This window comes from Psammomys obesus, unplaced genomic scaffold (genome assembly GCF_907164565.1).
Source record: "Psammomys obesus unplaced genomic scaffold, mPsaObe1.curated_primary_1811, whole genome shotgun sequence".
NCBI lineage: Eukaryota > Metazoa > Chordata > Mammalia > Rodentia > Muridae > Psammomys > Psammomys obesus.
Genome location: NW_026596162.1, coordinates 16,697,160 through 16,714,340, shown reverse-complemented (window position 1 = coordinate 16,714,340; position 17,181 = coordinate 16,697,160). Strand labels below are relative to the sequence as shown.

General features: G+C 43.7%; 1 protein-coding gene across 1 annotated transcript in view; it reads left to right on the top strand.

Annotated features, from left to right (window-relative positions):
* Window positions 1-7,422: 7,422 nt before the first annotated feature.
* Sptlc1 (serine palmitoyltransferase long chain base subunit 1) overlaps window positions 7,423-17,181 on the top strand; it is a 43,437-nt gene continuing 33,678 nt past the window's right edge. Inside the window, exons 1-5 of the mRNA XM_055595156.1 lie at window positions 7,423-7,495; window positions 10,348-10,455; window positions 11,016-11,110; window positions 15,788-15,881; window positions 16,381-16,453. Of these exons, the coding sequence (XP_055451131.1) occupies window positions 7,439-7,495; window positions 10,348-10,455; window positions 11,016-11,110; window positions 15,788-15,881; window positions 16,381-16,453 (427 nt within the window). The 5' untranslated portion in view covers window positions 7,423-7,438. The remainder of the gene's footprint in view (window positions 7,496-10,347; window positions 10,456-11,015; window positions 11,111-15,787; window positions 15,882-16,380; window positions 16,454-17,181) is intronic.

The following is a 17,181-nucleotide window of genomic DNA, read 5'->3' as shown; positions in this document are numbered from 1 at the left end:
AGATATAGATTACTTTTTCTATACATTGGTAGCGCATCATGCTGTTTCCTTGGACTCATCCACTATCTCTGGCTCTTACCATCTCTCTGCCTCCTCTTCTGTGTAGATTCCTGAGCTTGGGGGGGGTTGTTAATGAAGACACCCATTTCTGACTGAGTACTCCAAAGACTCCCATCCTCTGCACATTGTGCAGCTGGGGGTGTTAATTACCATTTTCAGTAGAAGCAGCTTCTCTTGTGAGGACTAAGTGATGCTGTGCTCCACGCATATCCCAGTATGTCACCAGGGATCATTCTACTGCTGTGTTCCCTTAGGAGGATGATTGTAGTAGGTTTTCCCCAAGGCCCATGAGCTATGTGGTCTCAGGCTCCTGGCCGCTTTAGCAGGGTCATGATGGGTTAAATCTTACGGAGGAGCTTTAACCCTAATTTAAAAGTGGTTGGTTACTCCCATAACATTTGTGCCAGTGTTGTACCAGTGTATCTTACAGGCTGGATTTTGCTGTAGGCCACAGGGTGTGTAGCTAGGAGAAGCTGATGATTAATTTCTTCTCTGGAAGTGTGCAAAGTTCCTTCTATCGCCATGAATACTAGCTAGGAAAAGTGAAGCTTCTAGTTGGGAACTAGCTTGAGGTGGTGTTGCCCAATGTTCAATGACATACATAAGTTGTGTCTTCAACAATAACAAAGGGCTTTACTATAAGGTGACCAAAAGTAACTAACAGCCTTGGCAATAGCCTATGGTGTTTAGTGGACATCTCTAGTTACCAAATAAAGCTTCCAGTACCAGGAATGGGTAACAACTCGGGCTCTTTTCAAGGCTAGTGGATGCTCTCCATGAGCTGATGGTAAGGCCCTATTGCTGAAGACCACACCTACACAGCTCAATGAACACAGAGAAGTTGAGCTGGTGCACACCTAGAGCCTTAAGCCATACCTACTAGTGTTTGTGGAGGAGCACTGGGGATACCAGGAATGTTAAACATGCAGAGGTGACTCCTCCCTGGAAAAAATAAAGTTCCTGCGTTCTGCCCAGAGAAAGCTGGGAGTGGATGCATCTGTAGAGCCAAACTGACCCGAATCTCCCAGAATGATCATCCCAGACTCTCCCTCCCTAGACCTTCATCTTCAGCTCCCACTAAATAGAGCCTGTCCTCGGGGGAGATGTCACAAACATTTAAAGACTACTGACCTCTCTGTCATCTATGTCACAGTAGATCTGGGTCTTTAAGCTTTAGAGCCCATCTTCAGGCTCACATGTGCTTTTTAAAGGAGTTTCTATGTGCTAAAGCTTTATTGTGTACCTGGAACTGGGAATAACTGTTGGCTGAAAACCATTTTCCAGTTTTACTGTGTTTAAATAAGCCACCTGGTATCAGACGCCTCAAGTTTGATCCATCCTGACTAAGTCAAACTGAACTGAGTTTTCATTCCTATTTCTTCATGGACCATTTCAGTGGCAGCTGTGACACCTGCAGGGTCTCCCACATCTTGTCCTGAGAGACTGTGTTTTATAAGCAGCTTTTGACTTCATTTAGAGACAAGAGAATGATTGTGCCCCTGGGCAGACAAATAAGCAAGGCCCTTTGTCCAGCACCACCTACATGGCACACTCACAAATGACTTATATCTGCAAGTACAGGGGAAGTCAGTCTATCCTATTCTCTGGAAGCCAGAAAATGGCATCAGATATTCTGGAACTAAAGTTATAGACAAATTTGAGCTGCCATGTGGGTGCTGGGAATTAAACCCAGGTCCTCTGCAAGAGCAGCCTGTGCTCTCAACCACTGAGCCAACTCTCCAGCCACTGAACTCACTTCCAAAGCTGCCTGAACTCTGCTGTACTCTCTAGTTTATTGTTGTTCTCTAAATGGCATTCATGACTACATAGACAAATTTCTGTGTGATGTGTGATAGGGGAGCTATTTTAATAAGCATTAGAATAAAATAATCTAAACTAGGCCTCCACCCGAATCCTAAAGTAGTCAAAATGCTGCTACTGAAACTGCTGAATCTTGTGGATTTATTCTCATTCCACCAATTCTGACATTATAGGAGATATGACCATGTTCATCTGTGCTTGTGGCATAGTGTGCTCACAACAGGAAGCCACACATATGACAAAGGCAAAGAGCACTCAGCATACTAGGGTCTGGTTTTTCTTTCATTTTCAAGTTTGAAGGCAGGAGTAGGGAGAGGTTTTGAGGGTGAATGCATTTTATTGGCTGTGGCCGGGATGTTGGTGTCGCCCTATTTGCATGTAGGTGCTGGCTACAGGGACTACCTTTAGAGTTGGGGTCACCAGCCTACATGCCCTGGGGAAGCAGGTTGGAAGTGGTTCTTACTCCTGCCATCTCAAGGATGAGGATTTCCTGGTCTGAACAAGCTCCACCTCACGAATTGCATGCCAGTTCCCCTGGTGGCCCAGTCCACGTGCCCCACACTTCTGAGTCACTGTTCTATTGACCACGGCAACTCTTAGAAGAGAAAGCATTTTATTGAAGCTGACTCACAGTTCCAGAGGCTTCGTCCGTTATCATCATGGCAGGGTGCTTGGTGGGTACAGCAAGGTGCTGGAGCAGCATGTGAGACCTCTACATTTTGAACCACAGGCAGAGAGGGATAATGTGCCGAGTGTGGGATTTTGAAGCCCACCCTCAGTGACACACTTCCTCCAACAAGCTCACTACAACTTTGTCAAGGCCACACCTTCCGATCCTTCTCAAAACAGTGACACTCCCTGATGACTAAGTGTTTCAAATACATGAGCCTATAGGGGCCATTCTTATTAAAACCACCATACTAACTTCAATTTCACATCCCTCTTTTGTATTTTTTTCTCTAGCCTTTCTTGGGACTTCATATATTCTCTCTTGTTTGTGTGCAGGGCCTCTGTGAGAGTACACCATTCAAAAGGATTTTTTTTATTGATTGTTTATATTTTCCCAACTCTTTCCTCAAACAGACTTAGAGTGGGGACTCAAGATATTGGTTGGACGGTAAGTGAAGAGGAAAAAGTAGTCTTATGAAAGAAGAGTTGAGCATTATAAATAAGAGACACTGAGGAATTTCAGTATATCCTAAATTTCAATATATTGTAAACCTTTAAAAACTATTCGATGGATGAATAACATTATAAAAATGACTCAAAGATGATTTCTGGCCCAAACCAATTGTGTGTGGCACAAAAGAAGGAGAAGGGAACTGAGGCAGAGTGTGAACTTGAGAAACATGGAAGATAAACTCAGAAGATCTAAAACACTTTAATAACGGTCTCGAAACAGAGGAACACAGGGTAAATGAGGAAAAATCTTCTAAGATATACTAAGAGAAATTCAAAAAGCTGAAGAAAGTTGTATGTTTACTCACTATGAAAGTTCAAACAAGACACAACACAAAAAAAGGATTTCCAAAGTGAATTCTTCAGAGAAAATGTAGAGGTGGGCAATAAGTACAGGAAAGAGGATCAGCATCAGGGGTCATCAGGGAAATGCAATCACAACCATGGCACATCACTTCCAGTCCACCACCAATAGGACTCACAATACAGTATCAGAAAGCAGTGCCTGCTAGCGCATGGGTGTCTGCTGTAGATGCATGCTGGAAGATTCTCAGAGCTCACTGAAGAGATGCCAGTGAGACTAAGTATTTAACAAACCGTAAACTATTTGGTGAAGTTTTTACACATACTGTTTCCAACTTGTTTGTTTCGCTGTTGTTTTGGTTTAGGTTTTTTTTTTTTTTTTTTTTTTTTTTTGAGACAGGATTTCTCTGTGCAGCTTAGCCTTGGTTGCCCAGGCTAGCCCTGAACTAACAGACAACCACCTGCCTCTGCCTCCTTGAGTTCTGGGATGACACGTGTGCATACTGCATCCAGCTCAACTTCTTTCTTGGCACATGAGTTGCAGGGTTAGTTGTAAAGCGCAATATATCAGGCAATATTTCAAGAAGTGGATCAAATACACACATTAGATATGAAGGGAAACACGCAGCACATGTAGCACGCATTTCCCTCAAACACTGCCTGTGTTCATGCCAAGGGTCCCAGGAAATTTTGTTTTAAAATCTTGCATTTCATCAAAATACTAAATACAGAGTTACCACATAAAGCCGCAATTTCGCTTCCAGAAAGTTTGTAATGAATAGATTTTACCTTATAGGATGTAAATGGTGCTCGAAGACCAGGTAGGATGCTATGTTTTAACGTTGACATGCTGAGTTGTCATGTTGCCAAGGAATGAAACTGTAGTGGTTAATGTCCATTGCCTACAGGTGTGGATTTGGAATCTTTCAGAAATACACCAGGGGACGTTTCCAGTGAGGTTTAGGTGAGGTAGGAAGAGCCACCATGAGTGTGGGCAACACTGTTCTGTTGGCTGGGATCCTGGACTGCGTAAGGAATGAAAGAGAAAGCAAACTGAGCGCCGGCCTTTATCCCTGTTTCCTGACTGTGGACACAGTGTTACAGCCACTTCACCCTCCTGCTGCCATGCTCTCCCCTGCAGGTGGAGTATATCACTTCAAACTGTGAGCTCTGGTTAGTCTTTCTTTCCTCAAACTGCTTCTGCCAGGTACTTTGTCACAGCAAGGAGAACAGTAAGTAGCGTATCTAGTGACAGAGACATACCACTGAGCTAAGGTATTATGTTTGTTTAGCTCAGTGGTGGGGTGTTTGCCTATCACTGTGAGTCCGATTCATACTCTAGCACTTGAGAAGAAAGTCGGTTCACACAAGTGTATGAATATTCATACAAGGAGCCACCAAGATGGCTTAGTGGGTAAGCCTAAAGCCTCCAGTTGGATTCCTGGGTCTCACAGAGAAGGAAAAGACAAACTCCTACACACTCACTAGCACACACGGTGAGAGACAAAGAGAAAGAGGTAATTTTTACAAATTTAAAACATGTGGTTCAATTTAGTTGGTAGAGTGCTTGCCCTAGCATTTGGGACGTACTGGGTTGGATCTGGGTTGGTTCATGCCTGTAATTCCAGCACTGAGGAAGCAGAGACAAAAAGTACAAGAGTTCAAGGTAATCCTTGGTTATATGGAGAGTTTGAGACTGACCTATGCTATTTGAGACCCTGCTTAAAAAGAAAACTCAATATTGCACATTATAGCAAAGAGGTAAAAACCTTCTAGATGCCCACAAACATGTGAAGAAAGGAAACGTGGTTTACATATAGGGACCTTGGCCTTTAAAAATAAGGGATTTTGTCATATTCTCTAGAAGAGTTGAAACTGAGGACATTATTTCTAAATGAAATAAGCCAGTTATAAGACAAAGATATTACCTGGTTTCATGTATGAGATATCTAACTAAATTCTTAAGAAAATAAAGCTGGAAGGTGGTTGCCAGGGACCAGGAGGACACAGGGATTCTCTGGGACCTTGTAAAGCATTGGCCCCAAGTAGGAGTGCTCATGATCTGATCACCTCCCAAAGCCCCAAGCTTCTAATACTACTTATCTTCCTCCATTCTCTCCCCACAGACTAACTTATAAAGACAGGAAATAGAACTTCCATGGTTCAAGAAACAAAGCCCAGCATTTGGTGCTAGAATCTGGCGAGAGCCTTCCTAATGTGTCACAACCTGCCTGAGGCCATCACGTGACAAGTGAGAACATACAAGAACTGGCTTATATAACAATGCCACGCTGTGACAACTAATCTGCTTTCACAGCATAATATTAATCCATTTATGAGGCTGGAGCCTTCATGCATAATCCTGTCTTAAAGGCTCTACCTCTTAATATCTTAACACTGTTAATTAAATTTCAACATGAGTTTTAGAAGAGACATTCAAATGATAGCATCACTGTGCTAAAATTGGGTTTTCAACATATGAGCTTTAGGGAATAGAAATATTTACTGTACTACATATTCAACCAAAGCCTAGTATCTAGAATCATACAAGGGATTCTCAAAATGGAACAGCAAAACAGAAGTAATCCAATTGGAAAATGGAGCAAAGATATGAATACATTTCACCAAAGTGTGGCTGTATTTGGTAGCTGGAGTGATGACTCAGCAGCTAAGAGCAGTTGCTGTTTTTGCAGAGAACCCAAGTTCAATTCCCAGAACCTACACGGGAGGTCACGACTATATGGAGCTCCCCGTTCCAACACCCTCTTCTGGCCTCCCTAGATACCAGGCCCACACAGTATACATACACACATGCGGACAAACCACTCACAGGTATGAATCTTTAAAAAGGGAAAAAAACCTTATTTGATGTCAAATAAACATAAAAAATCTAACAAATTAAAGTGAGATTTAAACACACACTTGTAAGAATGGTCAGTATTTTAAAAAGTGATAAATCCTAGTGAAGGTGGAAAGAAACTGAAGTGCTGCTAGTGGAAATGTAACACTGGTATACTCACTGTGAACAAGTTTGGATATTTTTATGGGTGTGGGAGAATATTTACAGGGGTGTGTATTTGTGTGTGTGTGTTTAGACCTGACAGTGTCTTTCATTTACGAACCTTGTTTTTTGAGTCACAGTCTGTCTCTGGCCTGGAACTCACCAAGTGGGCTAGGATAGCTGTCTCAGAGAGCCCCAGAGATTTTTTTACTCCACCTCCCCAAAGCTGGAATCTTTTTTCCCTTTTTTTTTTTTTTTCTTTTTTGATTACATGGTGCTGGGGATTGAGCTCTGGTCTCTTTACTGACTGAGCTTTCTCTCCCGCCCAGTTTACTTCTATTCGCCCCCCCCCAAAAAAAGAAAAAGCTGCATTAGTGACACTTCTAGACAACCTTCAGGAAATGCAAACTGGTGTGCACGTGAAACTAGGTATATAAATGTTTGTGGCAGGTTTTTTTTTTTTTTTACTGTACTTTACCATGAGAATAGACAGACATAGCCGCACTATTGAATATGATTCCCGACTCCTCTGAGGCGCAAACTACATAACTATCTGTGGGTATTTTTTATAATGTTGCATGACTGGACTGCTTGTTATTTTAAAAGGAAGGGTACAGTTCCTTCATGTTTTTCTTTACTTTTTCTGTGTTGGTTTTTTGAGACAGGGTCTCACTGTGTAGCCCTGTTTGGTTTGGAACTACCCGTGCCGTGCAGGCCAGCCTAAAGCTCAGAAGATCCGCCTTCCTCCGCCTCCCAGGAATACAGACCAGGCCCAGGACTGTGGGCCTATTTTCCTCCATCTTAATAACCCTGTGCCCAGCCGACTGCCAAGGATAAAAGCCTCGTGTTGATTCTCTCAGCACAAAGTCCATAGCTCATTGCTATCGCTATACAAACTTCGGAGGTTCGGAACCTCAGTCCTTAAGAGCCCGGTCCACTTACAACACAATCGCGCGAGGAGCTCATGCCCCACTTCCGGAAGTCCCGCCCCCGGTGTTTCGTGACGTCACTAACCTGCGCCGTACACTATTTGACACGGTTCTGACACGCCTGCCGGAAGTCGAGTGGCTGACCATGGCGACCGTGGCGGAGCAGTGGGTGCTGGTGGAGATGGTGCAGGCGCTGTACGAGGTGCGTCCGCCGCCCGAGCCTCCCGTGAGCTCGCGGGCCCGGGCCTAGCGCACTGTATCCCGAACCGTGGTGCTTCCTGCTCCCGAGAGCACAAGGCACGGGGCTTGGCTGTACTCGCCTCCTGGATGCCTGCAGGGTCCCGGGAAAGCAGTTCTTGGGAGGGGTGCCGAGGACACGCAGGTCCTCAGACCACAGTTGAACTGATGGCGAGACATGGTGGATGGGATTGGGCAGTGTCAGGTGTGAGGAATTGTTAGCTTTGCCCAGGCCTCGTGGGAGAGTAGAAAAGAATAATCGGGAATTCATGAGGCCAGTGTTTTGCCCACAATTTCTTATAAACGTGTAACTTTTTGAAAGACTTCTAAGGCATGGTTGGACGGTGTGGGTAGTTTTATTCAGCTGTGTAAGACGATCTGAGAAACAAATACCGGTCTTGGGAGAATGCTGCTTTGTTGGACAAACTGAGCTATCGTGCTATGTGTCCTGTAGAACTTGTCTATGTCTTCTAACTCAGGGGCTGTTCAACAGGGCAGTCGCTAACGCCACGGGACAATTAATTTGTAACTGCGCTTTAGTGAAAATGTCGGAAGCCATAGGTGGCTAGTGGGTATGTATTGGACCACACAGATCTGAAACCCGAAGACCACGCTGAGGGCAAGCAGGTTGATCCCAGAGCTTAGAGAGCTCATGTCGATTGGAAGGGAATTTCACTTCTTTTGCTAAGGTTCCAAAAGTTGCTGCTTACTGGACTGGGTAATGATAATGCTCCCATTATAAGAGCTACCTTTATGAAGAATATTAGAGAGAGAGCACACTTGATTTTCCTATTCTAGTTAAATAAGTGAGTAATTTTCTGTTGTGCAGTGTGACTTTTTACTACCCAAAAAGGGAACAACACAGACTTGGGAGAATTCTTTGTGTATCACATTTCCTAGGGGGAGAGAGAAAAAAAACCAAACCTGGTGTTTATGACTATTTGAGTAATTTCCTAGACGGGAATTTTTTTCATCTAAGGGCAGTTTCTTTGTGGGGTTGCCTGTGTGTTGAGTTGAATAGATGTTTGCCTGCTATCGTCCAATTATTGGGAACACCAAGATTATTTGGAGTTCTAAATTAATTTTAAGAGGAGTCAGCATAAATTGTAAGTCATCTTAAAGAGAGATTTCTGTTCTTGTTTTTAGTTTCCGTGTATTTTGTAGAATTTGAGGTTTGTATGGTATACCTGAAGAATACAGGTGTGTGTATGTAATCAATCTATGTAGTTTTAGAGCTATTTTCACATTGACTCGAAAGTTCATATGTGAATTTGTCAGCAGTTTTCCATTCTCCATAGTCTGGTATGTTCTTTGTTCTTTAGCTGTGGTGAAGTCACTTATTTCTGCCTCATTGTTAATCTGTTTTTTATATTTAAGTTTGTAAGTATGTGTTTGCATTTTGAGATAAAACCCCACTGTGTACTAAGTTTCAGGCATACACCATCATGCCTAACTTTTAAATGCCTGGGTTTGCCAGGTGTGGTGGCTCATTCCTTTAGTCCCAGTACTCCTGATCTACATAGTGAGTTCCAGGCCAGCCATGGCTACAAAGTCAGATCCGTCTTAAAAACAAAACAAAAAAGGCCGGAGTTTAATATTTTGTTTCTTGTTTGTTTGTTTTTGAGATAGGGTCCAACTGTGTGGGCCATCTGGCCTTAAACTCAAAGATCTTCCAGCCTGTGCTTCCCAGGTACTGGGATTAAAGGGTGCACCACCACACCCAGCTTGCCATGCTTGTTTTCAATCATTTTCTGGTGATAACCCACTGGAATAGAGTCACTAACAGATTGAAGCGTTATTGGTGTCTAGATTCTTCTAGGTAAACTCAGTCAGGCCTTCACCCTGAAAATATGTAAAAGACAAGATACTATAATAGCTGACAGACCATCTCAGCAGTTAAGAGCAGTTAATTGGGACTAGATGCAATTCCCAGCACCCACATGGTGGCTCACAGCCATTTGTAACCATTTCCAGGGAAGTCTTATTCTAGGGTCTCTGCAGGCACCAGGCACCAATGTACATGCAGACAATAATAATAAAGAATAATAATAATCAATCAATAATCAATAAATCATTAAATAAAATACAGATATCTTTGTGACTGTCTACATGGTACATTATTTGGGCAGCCTATAGAAAAGAGAACTGAGTTTCTTTAAGCATTTCTTACTGTCACCCAATCCACAGTCCACACTGTATTGTCTAAGACTTAAGGAAATTTAGTGGGGCAGAAAAAAAATACAATAAGGTGCACAAAACTTTACAAATTATGGAAGCTGGTTTCCACACAACTTTGTTAATCTATCCGTGGTTGGGCAGAGGTGATAGGTGTGCTCAGGTGTACTGTCTTCTTATAGTCATTTCCGGCCAGTCAAGGTTTAAATTAATGTAATTTGTTGTTTTAAGTGGTGGGATTGTGTGTCAGGTCTTACCATTTCATTTGCTGGAAGGTGTTTTGGTTCTTTGAGACAGGGTTTCTCTGTGTAGCCTTGGCTATCCTGGACTCACTTTGTAGAATAGTCTGGCTTCAAACTCATAGAGATCCACTTGCTTCTGGGACCACAGGCATGCGCCACCACACCCATTTTCTGGAAGGTTTTAAAGCTGAAGTATTATGTGTTTTTCATGTAATGGAGTGATTGCCTGTTGTTAAGATGGGAAAGACATGAGGAGCCATTAAGGAAGCCCTGGCAGTAAGGTTTATGTGGTAATAGTGTAAAGGTCAGGAGAGACAGCTCTGTGGTGGGCTGACTTTCCTTGCAGGCTTTGGAATGGCTTCTTTGGTTTCTCTACTTTGTCTTTGCTTTTCTCCCTCAGGCTCCAGCATATCATCTTATTCTGGAAGGAATTCTAATACTTTGGATAATCAGACTTGTTTTCTCTAAAACTTACAAGTTGCAGGAGCGTTCTGATCTTACAGCCAAGGTAAGAAATGAGGCTTGTTTTACTCATGGTATGTGCCACATCTTTCTAAAAAGGAATAAGTGTCACTCTGCAGTTAACATGCTTAATGAGGGGAGATCAGGGGGTACGGGACATCTGAGTAGATAGTTTGAGGAAAGTGGGCTAAAGCCACACTGGAGGAGACAGCAGCCTGCTGGTAGGTGGTCTGGGGGCACATGCGCATCTTCTGGACTTCAGGGTCTACACACAGATTATGTGAGTTGTCCCTGACCTAGAGGAGAAGGGTCACAGTTGGAAATCATCCTACCTAGCCACATCTCAGGTGGAATTTTGATGTGTTAGGTGTGGTAAGGATGAAGTAATCCTGAGCACAGAAGATTTCAAGTTGTCATATTACCCCAAAACTGCATAAGAAAGAGGTGTGAGCTGTACTAAGGAAAGAGGTGAGGGTGGTAGTGACCCTGAAAGATGGCTTCTGGAAGTGCACTGCTCATTGTTGCAGAGTGGAGGTAGGCATCAGCGGAGACGGTGTGAGGCGCCTGTGCCTTCCTGCACCTTAATTACTGCCGCTTCCTCTGTAGGAAAAGGAAGAGCTGATTGAAGAGTGGCAACCAGAACCTCTCGTCCCTCCTGTCTCAAAAGACCATCCTGCTCTCAACTACAACATCGTTTCTGGGTAACTTACTTGGCTTGGCTGCACTGTAGTGCTTGCCCCAGCTTCAGTCCGTTCTCCAAAGCCTGTGAGGTGTGATTTTCCCTTGTTAAATGAAGGCATTTCTTTGAGGAACTGCTGTAGGTTTCAAAATTTTCGAGGGATGGTCCCAGAATATTTTAAACTCTTAATTTGAGCATTAAAACTTACCTTTTCTTTTTCCTTAAAGAAGAAAAAAGAGAAAAAGTCTTTCTTCCCCTAACTCGCACCTGTGTTTCTTGTTCCTGCTTGTCTAGGCCGTGGCGGGACTAAACACTGGCTGCATGGGTGCACTCGATGTCTGCAGTACTGCAGCACCCTCTCTCAGGTCTTAGTACACGTTAGGGAAAGGCGGTCTAAAGCAGGTACAACAGCGTGCTATGGCTCTCACTGTGTCTCAGCACCCAGGGTGGGCGCAGCAGGAGCCCTGAAGCTGCAAGCACTCCGCCTTGCTCCTCCCTTCCCTGTTAGTTCTGAGTCTGCTGCCAAAGAGGCCAGTGCCGGGGGCTGCATTTCTTTCTCATGAACTTCTCCTTTTCCTAGAGTTAAACATCATCCTTGCTTTACTTTTTGTTCTCTCTGGCAGTCTGCAGTTTATCTGTATCTTCCTATAAGCCTGTACAGTCTCCATTGTTCAGTCATGTTATCTGTTAGGCTTTCTTTCTGTCTTTCTCTCCCTTTTTCTTTTATTCTCTCTCTCTCTTTCTTTCTTTTTTCTAGAACCTTTTGTCCTGCTCCGTTCCTGTGCTCAGAGTGGCCTGTAGTCCTGTCTGTTGGCTTGAAAACTTTGTTTATTTCCTATATTGGACTCCCCCCATCCCCCCCCTCTCTCTCTCTCTTCCCTCACCTTCTTTCTTCCTGTCTTTCCTCACTCTCTTTCTCTTTATTCCTTTTTCCTCACCTTCTCTGTCTTCCTTACCCTATCTACCTCTTTCCCCCTCTCTACCTCTCTTTCCTCTCTTTCCCCTCTCTCTGTACCTCTCTCTCCTCATTTTTTACATGTCTCTCTTCCCGAGTGTGTAGGCGGTTACGCACATCCAGTGTGCACATATACACATGTTTGGGGGCTAATGGTTCAGTCTTTCTCTGTCACTCTTTGCCTTATTTCCTGGGGACAGTGTCTCACTGAATGTCTCACTGGTTTTTGGCTAGGCTGCCTGGCCAGTGATCCTCCTGTTTGCACCTAATCCAGCACTGGGGTTATAGGCATGTCACTGTGCCAGGCCTCTCTCTAATTTTCTCCTTTATGTTATTGGAGTGCGAATGGACAGACCCCTGAGAGTCTGAATGTGTCTCATGCTAATCTTAAAATTGTATTTATTTCACACGCGTTCACTCTGCTGATCCTCACCAGGTAGTCTTAACCTTTTTCATCAATTTTTGTTAAAACCAAGAGCATTACGTGCATTGTTTACAAAGTCCACAGGAGGCTGTGCCTGGTGGATAGGAATTTCAGCTGTTGAGGAAGTTGAGTCTGCTTTATCCCAAGTTCAAGCCCTGCCTGAGCTATAGAGTGAATTCAAAGCAGCCCCTCCCCCCCCAAAAAAATAAAAGAAATATTAAATAATAATAATAACAACAAATGGGCTGGGATTGTAGCTCAGTGGTAGAAAACTAGGAGGAGACAACACAATAGTTTTAAATTTTCTAGTTTGATTAGTTATGACTGTGTGTGTGAGAGAGAGAAAGAGAGAGAGTATGTGCAAATGTGTGTGTATATGTGGGTGCCTATGGAGGCCAAAAACTGGTGTTGGGTCCTTGGAGCTAAAGTTGCAGGCATTTGGAAGCCACTCACCGTGGATGCTGGGATCCAAACTCTGCTTACAATTAGAGCTGAGCCATCTCTCCAGCCTACTTGTTTTTGTGGTGCTAAGAACTAAACCCAGGCCTTGTGTGTATTAGCTGAGCTGTGGCGCTTTCTTGAATGAAGTTTTTATTGGTGTTGGTAAACTGAGTCTTACTGCATTGGTGTGATTCCTGTTTGCTCTGGTACTGGGTCACAGGAAAGTGTTACTTTAGTTTTTTCTGTAAAAGCAAGCTTTCCTGAGGTATCCACGTAGCATAAAATTCATTCTTTTAAAATATTCGGTTAAAGTAAGTAGGTTTTATTGTATTCACAGAGGTAGGCCATTTTCACTAGAACATTTTCATCCCTCCTAAAGTAAATTCCAAGTTTCCTTCCCACTTCCCTCCCTGCCTCTAGGCCCTGACAATATTCATTTATACCCTGCACTGACTAGGCTGTTCTAAGAATCTCATAAGACAGAAGCCATTCAAAATGTGACATTTTATTAAGCTTGGCATCTTTGGGACCATCCCTCCCCGAGGTGGCGTCTGTCATTTTTAAAGTGTCTTTTATGTTCTATAAGGTCTTGAATTCACCTTTGTGTATGGTTTCTCGGCTTTGTCATGACCCAGGAGTTTGTGGGTCACTTGTTATCCTACTTTGCACACTTGTCAACCTGCCCAACTCTCATTGGTTTTTGCCTTCCTGCCCCACCGCCAAGCCTGGTATTAATAGGGTTTTCCTGTGAGGACCTTCTTGCCTGTTCCTAAACTCACTGAGCCATGCACAACTTCCCTTCAATGTCATTACTGAAATCTGTGAGATTTCTTTAGAGTCTTGGGAGGATTTTAGTTGGGGTTGCATTTAAAAGGCTAAGCAGTCCTTTCAGGTGACGCTCATACACTCCTTCCTTAATATCTGTCTTACTATTGCACGTTTTGTATTTTATTGCACATTATCCCATGTCAGTTCCAGGAGTTTCAGTAGGCTGCAGTCTGTACGTGGTGTGATCCAGGGCCTTTCGGGTGATAGCATGACTGATTTTTTTTACGGAAGTGGCCTCAGCACAAACAGGTGCAGGGCACACAGTGTGGCTGTTGTGGTAAGCTGAGCATTGAGAAATATGCGGCTTTAGTTTCTCTTCTGAAAGAGAATGCCTTCATTGTCTGCCTTGTTATCTACGTATTTTAGATACAGGATCTTATCAATTTGTGATAGTGCCTTCTAACCTTGGTTTTAAGAGTTTAAATATCCATGTTGAACTTTACCCAGTGTCATTTCTGTGTCTGTGATTTTTAAATTGAGTCATGCTTGGATTTGCCTTTTTGTATTTTTAAATTCACTAATTGAGTTGAACACTCCATTTATACATGTTTATTTGTTTCTAGTAACTATTCAGTCTTTTTCCTGATACCTCAGGAGCAAGCAGTCAGAATTTTATAGATTTTGAAAGATGCTGTGTTGACTTCTTTCATAAGAGAACTTGCTTCTAGATCTTCTGACTTTTCCACCTATTCTACATGTCCCTATGGGCTCTTTTATATTTTATGGGTTTTTTTTTCCTTTTTTTTTTTTTTTTTTTTTTTGATTTGTTTTGTTTCCTGATACAGCGTTTCACTGTGTAGCCTGGCTGTCCTGGAAATCACTAAGTAGACCAGGCTGACCTCCAGTTCACAGAGCTCTTCCTGCCTCTGCCTCCCAAATGGAGTCTTCTTGCATTTTACATGTATTTGTCTGTTTCTGTGACTTGATTTCCGGTTGTCTCTTCTCTAACTTTCCAGAAATTTGTACCTCTTCTTTTATGAGTTACCACGTCTGTTTAAAAATAAATAGTGTCCCTGAGAGCAGTGTGCCAGTCCTTTGTGGCTCGCCATAGGCGCAGCCAGGCAGCAGTGTGACTGCAGCCTCAGTGCTGAGGCACAGTGCGTTCCTTCTCATGGACAACAGTCTGTTTCCTGAGAGCCTGCCCCGTCTCGCCTGTGTTCACATCTGGCTCTTGTGTAGCTGGCTACTGAAATTTGTTTCTGAGGGGTGAGAGGGCATGAGGGATCCTTTCAAAGAGCATCTCAGCTGTACTCGGAAATGAGTTATTCTTTCAGTGGGTTGCTATAGATAATATTTTTAAAAATGCTTTAAGATCATAACTCACTTTGCCCATTCTTGCCTTTGATCTTGATCATTTTATAATTCATTCATGATTATTTTATCCTAGTTTTTAGAAAGCTACTTTCTCTTTTGAAGTTTCAAAATCAAAGATTTATCATTTATTTATCTCCATTTAAAAATAATAGATTTGGAGCTGGAGAGATGGCTCAGAGGTTAAAAGCACTAACTGTTCTTCCAAAGGTCCTGATTCAATTCCTAGCAACAACATGGTGGTTCACAACCATCTGGTGAGATCTGATGCCATCTTAGAGCATGCAGGCAGAATAATGTATAAATAATAAATAAATACATTTGAAAAAATTAGATTCGTTCTTCATTTACTTGTATGAGTATTTGCCTGAGTGTGTGTGTTGATGTGTATGTGAACACACGTGTGTGCAGTGGCCATGTAGGCAAGAGGGCATCAGGTCTCTGGGACTGGGGTTAGAAGCAGTGTCGGCCACCACTGTGCTGAGAACCAAGCCCTAGTCATCTGCTGCCTTGCCCACAACCCCACCATCTTTCTCTTTTTTAAGTTGTACAAGGAGTGTATTAAAGAACAGAGCTAATGGGAAGGTGTTTGACATTTAATTGACCGTTCTTTAACTTCTCAAAAAGCACAAATGAAAGGGGTGGAGAGCAAATAGGGAAGGGTGCCTACAGCATTGTGCTTTGCCTGCTGTCATGTGCCCAGATGAGTGTGGAAGTGAACCACTCTGTCTTTTCCCCAGCCCTCCAACCCACAACATCGTGGTGAATGGGAAAGAATGTATAAACTTTGCCGCCTTCAACTTTCTTGGGTTGCTGGTCAACCCTCGGGTGAAGGTGAGTAGGGCGTCGTGCTGGTGTGGAACAAGACACTGCTGAAGAGACGACACAAAAGACAGGTGTAAGTCGTCAGAGAGGGGCAGCGTTTCCCTCTCTGTGTCTGACAGGATCAGAATCTGGACTGGGACCCCACAGGGCAGAAGTGTCTAGTGGGCTCAAAATGGGTGCAGCCAGAGAACCTAGGAAGCCAGACAGGGGTAGTAGTCAGAGAACACCCAGGAAATTGCCTCAGCTCCTGTTAGGATCAGGACACACAGACATCCTCAGGAAAAGCCTGGTGGTCAGTGGGTTTTCAGAGGTAGACAAATGTCACTTCTCCATTCCGTCAGGTTTGTGTTTTACTAGTCTGTTTCCTAAACCCTGTTAGAATTACTGTAGTTAGGACAAAGTGGGAAAGTGGGAGGGGGAGGAGGAGCCCTGTGGGAGGCTAGAATAAGGAGGGTCAGGTCATCTGGACCACACATAGGAAGTCATTAGCATGTTTGCTTCCACACAGGCTGCAGCTTTGGCATCTTTAAAGAAATATGGTGTGGGCACCTGTGGCCCAAGAGGATTTTATGGCACATTTGGTAAGTACATTTTTTTTTTAAGACTCCCTTGAAGGAGCTGTTTGATTTTCGAATCTCTTAAGTATTAGCTGTCAAGCTGAGTGTGTGTGCTTTCTTGCTTTTCATGTAGTTGTGTTTGGGAGTGTGGGTGGACTTGGGAGGGTGTGCTGCAGGGGTCCTAACAGTGGTGGTAGGAGAAGACTGTCCACCTGTGATGCCAGTTCTGGTGAAAGGTCCAGCTGCTGGGGTTTGGTCTTTGTAGTCATGTGGGGATCCATGTATAGTGCTGTGGTGTTGTGGAACAAAAGGACAGGCCACAGCGCCGTTCTCTCTGTCCACTGGCGAGAATTGGCAGCAGCCATAACCTGGTCCAAAGGCAAGCCTGGCAAAGAGCCCTGAGCAGTAGGTAGCATAGAGAAAGGTGAGAAAACACTTCCAGGGGTGTGACTGTAGCTTCTCTTTCTGTGACGAAGGTGGAGGGTCACCTGTGTCATGTATGAGATCCTCCTCAGATGGCAGAGTCAGTGGACTGAGAGCAGCGCAGCTCCCTCTGCCTTCTAGGCGAAGGCAAGCTGAGGGGGTCGTGTGGTTTCCACCAGGAGGGAATTGCTTCCTTGGCATAGTACTAGAAAACTGGAAACATTGGGTTTTACTGGGATTGTACCCCATCACCTGATTTACAAGACTTGCTTTCTGCGAGTAGCCCAGAAACTGCTTTCTTGTTAGTTGTGGCCCAGAAACTGCTTTCT